Raw genomic sequence first — 13,270 nt, 5'->3', positions numbered from 1 at the left:
GAAGAAGAAGAAGAAGAAGAAGAAGAAGAAGAAGAAGAAGAAGAAGAAGAAGAAGAAGAAGAAAGTGCCGATGACTCATGTCTGAAATCTAAGCTATTCAGATGGCCGAGCTTTGAAGATCATGATTTGAGGATCATGATTTGAAGCCAGCTCAGGCAGGGAAGTCCACAAGACTCAGCTCCGTTTAACCACCGAAGTCAGAAGTTGAGCTGTGGCTCAAGTGGTAAAGTGCCAGCCTTAGCCTTAAGTGAAAAAGCTAAGGGACAGTACGTAGGTGCTGAATTCAAGAAGCCCACAAAAACAGCAAAGTGAACACACATTCCAGAAAAGAAACACAACGGGGTACACTGTGGACATAGTAAGCAGAAACAAAGATATACATTGTGTTTTATGGGAAGGGTTTGAATAGACATGCTTTTCCCAAGGAAAGGGAAAGGGAAAGACATCTAGAGAGCACACACAACTTTGCATGTAGGTCCAGGGATGCCTTTTGTTGTATGCAACACATTTCTCTGCTCACATGTTATTATAAGGCTCAGGGTTGGTGGTCACTGGTCTCTGCCAGTCTGCTCACAGCTCCCTGGTTCTTCTGCTCTGTGATCACTAATCACAGAAGTGCCTGCCTGCCTGCCAGTTTCCCGCCTGGTGCTTCTTTGTCTCATTGCAACAAAAAATATTAGAATGCACACAGAGGTGTGCTTTTATTTTATTTTCTTGTACCCCATCTACTAGGTGAGATCTCTATAACGTTTTGGAATTTGTAGCCTGAAAACAATAAGAATATTCATCGGCCTCTTCATAATGCACATTGAGGATGATGCTGACTCCTTGCTCAGGGTGATGTGTGCACCTGATTTCTCTAGACTCTTTTCATCTTGTACACTCCTTAGCAAGTAGCAATTTTCTGCTAAGTATGCATTTGACTTAGGAATGAGGGAAAGATCGAAAGATTATTTTTTAGCTCATGAAAAAAATATAGGGCTATTGTCAGAAAATGCTTATCTGTATCTGGCTGCTGATATGCTGATAATGGGCATTGGGGCTGAGCATATGTTTATTATTGTCATTTTATTGTCTTTAAGTAGTTGAACAAAGGGATTTCAATTCAGCATGTCCGTTTGTGAGTCCAATTCATCTTGATCCATGTCACCCTTTGCATCATTCTCTTCCTTCTCTCCCAACTCCACCCATTCCCTCTATTTACCTTGTCCTGTTTTCATATTCACCAGGAATACTATGACTGCATCCTCCCATTCTTCCTCTCTCCACTTGTTTGCCCTCCTCCTCAACCTCATGTCCCAACACCTCAGATTCTAGCTTCTGGTATTCATATGTTAGACTGCAAGTCAGTTGTTCAAAGGAGCTACATTACTGGAATCCTCCCCTCTGTATACCACACTTTAGTTAATACATTTGTACACATATGCATGTGACCCTTATATGTTTATACATATTGTTATACAATAGATTTAGCTTCCACATGTGAGAGAAAACATTTGTCCATTGTCCCTTACTTTACTTCATGTAATTCTTTCCCAGGCCCATACATTTCTTTTCAAATGATGCAGTATCATTCTTTTTTTTATTGTGAGAATACTGTACAGAGGAGTTACAATTACATGGGCAAGATAACGAGTACATTTCTTATCAAGCATTGTTGCCTCCTCTTTGTTTCCCCTTCCCATCCCTTCCCATACTCCCCTCTCTTCCCACCTGATCCTCCCCCCCCCCACCAAAGTCGTAAAGTTCATTTTTTGACATATGCAGTATCATTCTTGAAGGATGAATAAAATTCCAGTGTGTGTGTGTGTGTGTGTGTGTGTGTGTGTGTGTGTGACATTTGCTTGATCCATGAATCCATTGAAAGGCATTTGGGTTGTTTCTATATGCACATGGTTGCAATGGTGGCTTTGCTGCATCCTGACTTGACAAATGAAGCTGAACATTTTATTACACTCTTTACACTTGTACTTCAGTGGATGGATAAGAGAGATAAAACATTAAAGTCTGCGTTTGCTTCCTTCAGCGAAAAAAGTTCACTATCACCAGCAGTATCACTGGGAAAAAGCATACGTTTGTTACTGATTCGGCCAAGATCTGTAAATATTTACTGAGGCTCTGCTCTGCCCAGCATGCGTTTAATGCACAGATGGACTCTGGGCACACTCACTACCTTTTACCTGGTGAGTAGATGCTACATTCTCTTTCTCTCTCTGTTTCTCATGCCAGTACTGGGGCTTGAACTCAGAGGCTCATGCTTTCTCTTAGCTTTTTTTTTTCACCCAGGGTTGGTGCTCTATCACTTGATCCATGCCTCCACTTCTGTTTTTTTTGGCAAGTTAATTAGAAATAAGTCTCTTGGATTTGTCTGCCTGGACTGGTTTTGAACTGTGAATCTCAGACCTCAGCTTTCTGAGTAGCTAGGATTACAGATGTGACCCACCAGCACCTGGCAGTACATTCTCAACATACACTTTTTTGTTAATTTGTAAGAGAATTTATATAAACAGATGTAATTGATCTAGAGTTCTTTAAAAAGTCTTAAATATACCTGGTAGTGACAGTTATACAGTAAAAATGGAGTGCAATTATTTTCTCAGATTGGCAAGAACAAAAATAAATTGGCCTGAGAAGTTAACTGATAAAGTCTTCCCAGAGTCTCAATGGATATATATCTGAAAATATAATAGAGAATATATATACTATATATCCTATACATATATTCCCTATACATATATTTCCTGTATATCACTTATATTATATATTCCTTATATGTAGGGTATGTATGTTATATATATATGTATATAATATAAATGGAACTTTTAATGATATATACATATACATATATGCATATATGTAATGCATATAAACAGGTATGTGTGCACACACATACATGAACATACACATGGCACACATGAATACATGTGTGCACATGTGTATACATGCATACATATACATATATGTGTTCTCTGTCCTGCTGGCCCCATATTTTCCTTATAGAAGAATATTTATCTTGAGGCAATAGATATGAACATACATCAAGTGATGCCCATGTTGTTCAGTGGGTTATAACATAGAGCAGGAAACATTTGGTAGCACCCTAAGTATCCTGAAATAGAAGACTAGTTAAATAATTCACAGCACATCTGTATAGTTTAGACAGTAAAACTAGTTTTTGGAGGAGGACATGTGAAACTGTGTACATGATCTGCGTATATGATTCAAGACTAAGAGAGGAAAAGCAAGAAATGAAGCCACATACAACACTGTCAGGTGGGACTTAGATTATACAAACATCTCTATATACAAACATCTCCTGTGTGGCTGTCCCCAGTAGCAAATGACTATGGAACATTTGAAAGGTGAAAAGAATGAGTGAGGATTTAAACCTTTTATTCTCTATGAATTTTAGTGATTTGTTAAGTTTATTTATTCATTTATTTTTGTGCTGGTACTGGGGCTTAAATTCAGGGCCCTTTGCTATCACTTGGCTTTTTCTCTCAAGGTTGGCACTCTACCACTTGAGCCACAGCTTTATCTCTGGAGTTTGTCCGGTTAACTAATAAGCATCCTTGCCCAGGCTGGCTTCTAACTGAGATCCTTAGATCTCAGCTTCCTGATAGCCAGGATTACAAACATGAGGCACCAGCACTGACTTATATTTAAATAGCCACACATGCAAAATGCACAAATAACACAGGTATAGTCATGTTGTAACTATCAACATGTTGTAAAACAGGAAAAGGAAGACTACAGAAATGCACAACACCAAAATATTACTTGTTATTATTTGTAAATTAGACATGCAAACCTGATTATTTTCCCTTTATGTTTTTTTTTAGTACTTACCAAACTTTCAGGAATGAACATCTATAACTGGTATAATTAGGAAAGAGACTAATGGTTAAAAAAAATGGCCACAAGTATCAGGAGACTAGTTACAATTCAGGAAAATAGCAAAAACAATAGGAAATGCTAGATACCATCTACTATTGTTATTGCTATTTTCCTGGTATTATGAGATAATTAGGCATAATGAATTATCTCATTTAGGATGGAAATACACTTTTTGTCACACTGCTATTCTCAAACCACCCTGGGAAGCAGGAATCTGAATTTTTCTTGTGTGGGAGAGCAAACTGGGGCTTGGAGAAGTGATGTGAAGGGACAGCTTGCTTAGTTGATGAGCTGACACTTGAACTTGTGGCTATCAGGGCCCAGAGCCTGACTCGTTCACCCTCTACACCTAATTTTTCATAATAGCCCGAGTCTGTCCTTTAGGGCCAGTGAACCAGATTCTAGTGCTAACCTTATCACAGTCATCCTTGCTCTCTAAGCATTACTTTTCCTGTTATAAAAAGGAGCAGTAAAATACAGCAACCCACACTCCATATTCAGAGTGTGGGTGGTGGGCCCTGCAATGTGCACACTTCACCTGGAGCTCACTTATGGGTGTAGAATTCCCAGCCACACCCATATCTACTGAAACGAAATCCGTATCTGAAAAAGAACACAGCTGATTTAAATGTGCCCATGAGTCAGAAAAGCACTGGGTAAAAAAGTGATCTGTGGAATCCATTGACTGAGGGGAATGTTTGCTGGGTGACTTTGGGTAGCTCAGGACCCCTCTCTGATCCACAGTGTGCTCATCTAAACATATCAGTCATCTCTTAGGTTTGTACTGTGCTCCAGTGGGATAGTGCTGGATGCCTGGTATCCCGTGTGCATTGTGAATAGTGACAGTGGACTCTGCCCATGGCTGCAGTGGTTGGGGGAGATGGGTCACTGAGTTCTCACAGCTGGCCCAGGCCCTGTAATCCTAGCTAAGCAGGAAGCTTAGTGCTAAGCATCATGGTCCAAATGCAGCCCAGACAGAAAAATCTGTGAGACTTTTATCAGTTAACTAGCAAAAAGCCAAAATCAAGTGGGACCAAGTGGAAAACAAGATCTTTGAGTTTTCAGACACAGAACCACACACAGGGAGGAAAGGTAGCACATTATTTGCAACAGAACAAGCAACCACTGAAACCAGAAGTCATTGGTCCTAGGATACTTCCAAGGAGCTAGAGATGATAAATGCAAATTAACTATATCTGATATACCTGCTATGGCTGAGATTCCATGCATAAGACACCAACAATATTGCTTTAATTGTCTGATTTCAATACTCATACAATATTTATAAAGACTCCCATGAGCTCGCTGAGAAATTAGTCTTATGAGGTCTGTTTTGCTCATTGTATACTGTTTCCTCAAACAACATGTTTTCAGCAATTTTCAAGAAATGAACACTCATTTATACTTGAAGGTTTCATGCAGGCCATGAACTGTGCCATTTCAGAATTTTCATGTGAGAAGCCCCTGCACACAGCATTTTAATGATGGCCTGTGGTAGTGATCTGGCTGCCTCCAACCAGTCCTCCTCCTCAGGGTATCCAGGAATCAGTCTCCGGTCATGATCTTGGTCTTGTTTGTGTAAGACCTCTCTGGAAGGAAGTGGGATCTGCACCCTCTTCCCCATCCTCTGTTTACTACATGCTGTCAGATAGGTTTTGTGCTGAAACTCACATCTTCTATTCCTGTCCTTCCCTCTGCCTTTGGAAAGCCCTTTCCAAAGAACCCAACCCATCATGTGCTCTGTGCTGACACTTGTCAGTGGCTCCCTGCTGTCTGCAAGGATAGTCTCCATCATTGTAAGATGACACATGGAACTCTTCATGCAATCTGGTCCCAGCCCTGATTTCATGTCCAGACTCTTCCCTCTGTTCTCCAGCTGTCCTGCATGCCATCCTGCTGGCTGTTAACACACCTGCATGTCTTAGGTTCCAGGGTCTTTGTGCTTAACAACCTCCACCTATGATTTTGCACCAAAATCCTTTCTAGGCATAGACCACAGATCAGCCCACTTCTCCATAGTTAAGGATAACTTCTTGTAGGGGTTCCTGATTGGCTGCCCCAAGGTAACTCCTTTCCAGGTGGAATGGACCACGCCCTGTTTTTTTCAGACTTCTGTCCTCTAACTGCCATTTTCACTTGTGCATATGTCTATCTCCAGTCTGTGATAGATGGGAAATTCCTTAGAGGCAGGTATAACATTCCATAGTCCTCACAGCTCCTTTATTATGGAATAGAGATGGGACAAATGGGAAATATTTAATGCATTTTTTTCTGAGTGGGTGTATAGGTGGATAGGTAGGTATGTGGGTTGTGGTGGAGGGATGGATGGGTAGAAAGGTATAGGGATATGTGTTTATGGATGGATAGACCAGTGGGTGAATGGATGGTCAAATGAGTGAATGTTAGTGGAAGGATGGATGGGTAGGTGGGTGTAGGTATGTATGTGAATGGATGGATGGGTGGGGAGGAGGATGAAGGGGTGGTGTGTGGGTGGTGGTGGAGGAATGGATAGGTAGGTTGGTGTAGGTATGTATGGGTGGATGGATAGATGAATCTGTGAGTAGCAGTGGATGGATGGATGGGTATGTGGTATAGGGATGTAAGTTGTGGATGGATTGATGGGCAGGAAGATGAGTGTGTGTATGGGGGGGGGTGGATGGTGGTGGAGAGATGGATGGGTAACCAAAATATTTTTATGTGGAAATACAGATACTTAATAATTCCTCTCTTTTGATATTTAGTTTGTGTTTCGCAAACAGCAAATGTCAATGGAGGAATATTTTTCTAGATTTTACATCATTTTGTTAAACTGGACATTGAAAGTACAGTTACTGTGTCTGAGAGTTAGGGAACTTTGAAGGACTGTGCCTGGCCCCTTGGCATCCAGCCTAGCCATTCTCCTGTGTCTCTTTGTTCCTTTGGTACGTGAAAACAACCCCCTCCTGTTGATTTATTTTGTGCTTCTTTGATGGTTGGGAAGCTGAATATTTTCCAAACATTTCTCAGTGTTTTTCTTCTGTGAATTGTTGCAACAAGCATATTATTGCATAGCTATTTTTGGATTTCTAGGGAGAAAGAATAATGACTGAGCGTTTTATTCACGAGTGTACAATTTCAGGACTAAATTCGGAAAGCTGCTGAGAGGGCCCCACAGGCTTCCTCATCCTTTCTGATGATTTCCAAGCTGTGTGGTACCCTGTGGATGTGACGGAGCTGTCCATCATTTTGCCTGGTACCCTTTCCCTGCTCCTTGCTCCTAGGTGTCTCCTGTGTGCTGGAAACACTGTAAATAACTTGGATCTGAACCCTTGATGTCCAGATAGATTCAGATAGTCATCAGCTACTTCACTGATGCCACATTTACTCTGTGAGGCACCTAAAGTCAGGGCACAGGTATTATGTGCTGTCTTTGATGTGCCAGTGGCTTGGGGGACATTCTTGGTAACCCTTCCTTCTGTTCCTGAACACCAGCTCTTGGCTCTCCTTCCTACTGGCAAAATCTTCCCTCCCTGGTTGGTCCACCAGTAGAGCCCCACATATCCAAAGTCTGGTAAGAACACCAGCCCTGTCCCCCCACCCCATCCGTGCCTTGCCTCAGGTGGAGTCTGATGCTGAGGGCTTCACACTGTGATCTTCTCTCCTGACCACACATGTGGCCCCTGTCCTCTGCCCCGACTTCCTCCTCCCTCCCTGACATTGTCCTGATGACCACATCATCCTTCCCCAAGCCCAGGTCATTGGGAATCTTTCTCCTCTGCTCCCTTCTACACCCTCCATCCTAGAACCCAAATCTCTCTTCAAACCATTAAACCTTTCTTGGTGAGGACCTGTCTCAATGTCTCTACCTAGAAATTCCCCATGGCTATTCATATCTACCATGACTAACTCCAAGGCCACTATGTAGTCAGGCCCTGGAGGTCGGGTGTGCTATGGGGCATCAGCTGAACTGTTTTGGTCAATGTCTTTAACATACCCATAGTCTGCCATGGACTGTAGAGTCAGTAGACTCCAGTAGAAATCCTGCTCTACCACTTACTGGCCTCAGGACCAGGAATAAAACTTCAGTTCTCCTTTAGTCTCAAGTTTCCTCATCTGTAAAATGAGTACAGTATCTGGGTGGGTAGGTGAGAATGAAGTGAGAAAATGTAGACAGTCTGCCTCCTACTGGGCTGTCACATAAGATGTGGTCAGTAACACCAGCTGCTGTTTTTGGTGTGCCTTGTTTCAGAACAGACCTGAATTCTAGTGTAAGGCTCTAGGACCTTTGTGGAAACCTTCAGGTCATATTCAGATGGCTTCTGTTCCTCTATTCTCTTTTGCCAACAGTAAGCAAGCAATGGTGTCCTCATTTATACCAAATTTTTGAAAAAGGTTTCTTTTCCTTCCCTCCCTTCCTTCCTCCTTCCCTCTGTCCCTTCCTCCTTCCCTCTCTCCCTCCCTTCTTTCCTTCTTTCTCTCTCTGTTTCTCTTTATTTCTTTCTTCTTTTATATTTTTGTCAGTCATGGGACTTGAACTCAGGGCCTGGGCATTCTCCCTGGGCTTTTTCCACTCAAGGTATCACTCAACCACTTTGAGCCATACTGCCACTTCCTGATTCCTGGTCGTTAATTGGAGATAAGAGTCTCAAGGCCTTTCCTGCCAGGGCTAGCTTCAAACTGCAATCCTCAGATCTCAGCTTCCTGAATAGCTAGGATGAGAGGCTCAAGCCACTGGTGCCTGGCTCTCTCTTCTTTCTTCTTTTGGTGCTGGTACTGGGGCTTGAACTCAAGCCTTCCTGCTCTTGTTTGGCTTTTTTGCTTGAGGCGAATGCTCTACCATTCCACAGCTCCACTTTTGGATATTTTGGTGGTTAATTGGAGATGAATTTCAGAGACTTTCATGCTTGGGTTGGCTTCAAACTGTAATCCTCAGATCTCAGCCTCCTGAATAGCCATGATTACAGGCATGAGCCACTGGCACCCAGCAAAAAAAAATTTTTTTTAAAGGCACAGCCCTAAAGGCACAGATACTGTTGTAGGACACTTCTTCAGGTGTCACCATCTCCCTCCTGTAGAGGCATAGTGTACTATGTAATACGTGGGCACACACACACACATACACACACACACACACTTATATTACACATACCACTGACACATCCCCACAGCATGCCACCTCTTGCATACATACCACACTCCCACATAGACACTATATACACAGACATAGACAACACACACACATACATACACACAAAACACACACACAAAACAAGCTGATGAGCACCCTGCACTTAGGTCTTTCCTTCCTGGTTTTAAGCAGGGTGCTTACAATATAAAAATTGGCTTTTTGTAATGTCTCTATTAAATTTAGCAATCTATTAATCAAATACCATTTTTGTTTGTTTTTGGACTCAGTCCTGGGTCTTGAACTCAGAGCCTGGGCACTATCCTTCAGCTTTTTTCCTCAAGGCTAGCACTCTATCACTTGAGCCATAGCTCTACTCTAGCTTTTTACAAAATATAGTTAATTGGGGCTGAGAAGGTGACTCAGTGGTAGAGCGCTTGCCTTGTATGCATGAGGCCCTGGGTTCGATTCCTCAGCACCACATAAGCAGAAAAAAAGCCGGAAGTGATGTTATGGCTCAAGTGGTAGCGTGCTAGACTTGAACTGAAGAGCTGAGGGACAGCGCCCAGGCCCAGAGTTCAGGCCCCATGACAGGACCCCCCCTTCCAAAAAAAAATATATATATAGTTAATTGGTAGATAAGAGTGTTACAAACTTTCCTGGCCAGGCTGGCTTTGAACCATGATCCTCAAATCGTAGTCTCTTGAGTAGTTAGGATTATAGGTATGAGCCACCCAGCTGCTCATTTTTTAAAGTGAATACTATAAACAATGAAGTGGTCCCTCACATCTGCAATTTCAAGATCTGACCAGAGTAACTTATTAAATTTTCTGCAGGAAAAGCGAGATAGGGACCTCCCCATCTGATACACACATATATTTCAGGAAATAGGTTCTTAAATGAGGAAATATAACCAGGACAACTATGCTGTGTAGAGATAGGAGGTGTGAAGTCCTATTTGTTAGAAGACACATTGTGAGAAAAGAGCTGTAAACTCAGGTGCAGGCCTGCGTATGAAGCTAATTTTATCTGGTGTCTGCCGGAGCTGGTCTCCAGGAATACTTTGGGCTGTGCAGGGGGAACAGGCTCCTGGCTCCAGGTTTTGTCAAGCTACGAGGAAAGGGCATATCTTGCCTCTTCTTAGGTTTCCGAAGCATCTTTCATTAGCAAGTGTTAATTGGGATGACTTGCATTCCCAGAGCTAATCACCGAACTCTCCTAGTTGGTATGAGACAAAATAAATAAATAAATAAAAATAAAATAGTATGCCTGGCAGTGCAGAGAAAGCTGGGAGAGGAGAGCCAAGGTTGGAGAATATTGCTTACCCTACGGGGAATTGAACTTGAACCAGTGTCATCTTGTGTATGTATGTGTCTGTCACTTCACCACTCGCTTCAGACCAGGACAAGTTTCTGCAAATGGCCAATCTGAGTCCTGCATACCAGACCCAGGCCAAAGCTCTCACTTGGATTCAGAGACTGTCACGCTCAGAAAATGAGCTGTTTGCACCCAGGTTGCAGGACCCCCCGAGAGACCAGCTTAACCCATGGCTGGAAAACTTCAACATGGAAATCAGCAAGGAAACTGGGACGGCACGAATCAGAGGCAGGTGGGTTTCATCTTTTTTTCTGAGCCCAGACCAGCAGACATTTGGTACATTAGATCCATCTGTACCTGAAGCAGTTGGTTAATGGATGAGATTCCTAAGGGAAGTATAGTGTCCTTGAGTCATTACCAACTATATCCAGAGTTACTGTATGTCAGCCCTAGGCTTGGTCTAGGCTATAGGGAAAAATTTCTCTTTTTCCTTTGGTGAAAAAATAACAAAGTTCAAAAACAAAAACCCCCCAAACAATACAACACAAAACACAAAGCTAAGTGATAATGGGAATTGCAGAGGACAAAATAAAGAAATTATAATAAGTCTATTTGGAATTATTGGAAGACAGATACTAATCTAGGCACTTGTATACATGAACTGATTTGACCCATAAGACTCTGGGTAGGTTTATATAGTTCTCCCCATTTTGCAGGAAGGAAAAAAAATCGAGGCTCTAGGACTCAAACACAAGCAGTTGAACTTTAAAAGACCAGACTCCTAACCTTGATACCACACTATCTGATAGACTAATTGTCATTCAAATTTGTATATGAAAACAACAAGCTCACAAATGCAACTTTCTATTATAATACACTGTTCCTGACATTTATAAATAGCCTAGAACTTGGATTACACTGACATTGCAAGTTGTATAAATAGAACAGATTTCCAGGCAACAGATGACTTAGGGCCTGGTTTTTCTTTTTTTTGGTATGAGTTATACATCTGCTCCAATAAGAGTATATGGATGATTCATCTGAACTAAAATCCATGCATGTATGTACATACCTTAAAGTCATTTGGAGAATATGATTGCCCGAATTCTCTGGACGCAAATGTGGTTTGTTGTGCACTGCAAAGTCAATCAATAGTGGGGAAGCAAAACTGTTCTGAGCAGTTATTGCTGCCAATCAATCATTTTGCTATTTCACTTCAGTTTGCTAGGTTAGAAAGGTAGGTAGAACTTAGTTGGGACATTCTGTTGCTACAATATGGTGTTGACTGGGAGCATGACAGTACTCTTGACTAGTTTGGAAGGGCCAGGACACCTTTCCTTGCGTGCTCAGCTCCTTGGTGTCAGTGGCGGGGATACACAGCATGCTAGTAGGCCTCTCTTCCTCACAGTGTAGTCAAGCTTTCTTCATGCTGTGCTTCTAGTGAGGTTTTACATGCTCCAGGAGCCCAGCAAGCGTTTCTTTCTCTTCTTTTCTTCTTCTTCCTTCTTTTTCCCTCCTCCTTCTCCTCCTCCTTCTCTTCTTTTGAATTCAGGGCTTGCTCTGTCACTTGAGCCACCACTCCACTTCTGGCTTTTTGGTGGTTAACTGGAGACAAGAATCTCATAAACTTTTCTGCCTGGACTGGCTTTGAGCCATGATCTTCCGATCTCAGCCTCCTGAATAGCTGGGATTACAGGCTTGAGCCTCTGGTGTTGGCTATTTCCATCAGTATTTTGGTTAAATTAGGCTCAGGTTAGCACAGACACAGAGGGAACAGAAATAGATGCCACCTTACACTGTGAATGTCAAGAGATTTGTGGCCATCTTTCATCTGTCACCCAAACTAATGGCACTTTACTGTTAAAAGACAGAAACAACCATGAGTGACTCATGGACACTTGTGTTACCTTGCTCTTATTGTAACAAAATAACCAAGATAATTGGCTCAAAAAGAAGAAAGGCTAATTTTGTTTTACTGTTTGTATGTTTTAATTCATGGTCGATTGGCCCTGTTCCTCTGGGGCCTATGGCAAGCACATACATCATGGCAGAGGAAGGAGATGGAGAAAGCCAATTCTTTTGCTGGAAGGTGGGGCAGAAAGAGGAAGGGACTGGGGGTCCAATATCCCCTTTCCTGGGCACGTTGACTTCAGGACCTCTGATATGGTTTGGATAAAAAGCGTGTCTCCCTCCCCCAAAGGCTCATGCACTGGAGAGTTTATTCCTTAGCTGGTCGTTCTATTTGAGAGGCTCTGGAAAGTTTAGGAAGAGGGGACTAGTAGAGGAAGCAAAGCACTAAAAGTATGTCCTTGGAAGCTGTGTCTTTTCCCTGATGATGATCCTCTCTTTGCCTGTTCAGTTAGTTCGTCCCTCTGAGGAGTTCCTAGCTACACGGTCCCATCACTGACATAACTGTTCCCAGGGCATAAGATGGTCCATGGGAAGCTACCCATGCCAGCATTCCCTGCTACAGCTCACCTGCCTAAGTAGTGGTCTGAGAGGGGACTCTGATCAGATGACTGATCAGCCTGGAGGTCCAATGCTGGCTTTTCTTTCTAGGGCTCTGAGCATCTGTAGCTTTCTCTCTTCTTCTTGCTCATTTGTTCACTTGTTCATTTGCTCACTTGTTCATTTGTGAATATAACCCATTAGTATGCAAGCTGACCCTTGATTCAACATTTTTTTTCTGCCTATAACATTTTTCACTTAGTACTATGCAGCATGTGTTAGTCTGTTTTTGTTGCTATAACTAAATAAGGTTGAGTACCTTAACAAGAAAGGTTTAATCTGGGCACCACAGCTTACACCCACAATCCTAACTACTTAGGAGACTGAGACCTAAGCATTGCGATTTGAAGCCAACTCAGGCAGGAAAGTCTGTGAGACTCTCATTAACCACCCAAAAGCCCAAAGAAACTCAAATGGTTGAGTGCTAACTGTCAGCACAAAAGC

At 42.4% G+C, this 13,270-nt stretch overlaps 1 protein-coding gene across 1 annotated transcript in view; it reads left to right on the top strand.

Annotated features, from left to right (window-relative positions):
• Positions 1–13,270, top strand: part of Frmpd2 (FERM and PDZ domain containing 2) — an 86,590-nt gene that overhangs the window by 41,445 nt on the left and 31,875 nt on the right. The window contains exons 14-15 of the mRNA XM_013033724.1: positions 2,027–2,183; positions 10,400–10,610. Of these exons, the coding sequence (XP_012889178.1) occupies positions 2,027–2,183; positions 10,400–10,610 (368 nt within the window). The remainder of the gene's footprint in view (positions 1–2,026; positions 2,184–10,399; positions 10,611–13,270) is intronic.

Source organism: Dipodomys ordii, unplaced genomic scaffold, assembly GCF_000151885.1.
Source record: "Dipodomys ordii isolate 6190 unplaced genomic scaffold, Dord_2.0 Scaffold176, whole genome shotgun sequence".
Taxonomy (NCBI): Eukaryota; Metazoa; Chordata; class Mammalia; order Rodentia; family Heteromyidae; genus Dipodomys; species Dipodomys ordii.
Note: the sequence above shows the minus strand (reverse complement) of the source record. Positions and strands in the feature narration are given on the sequence as shown.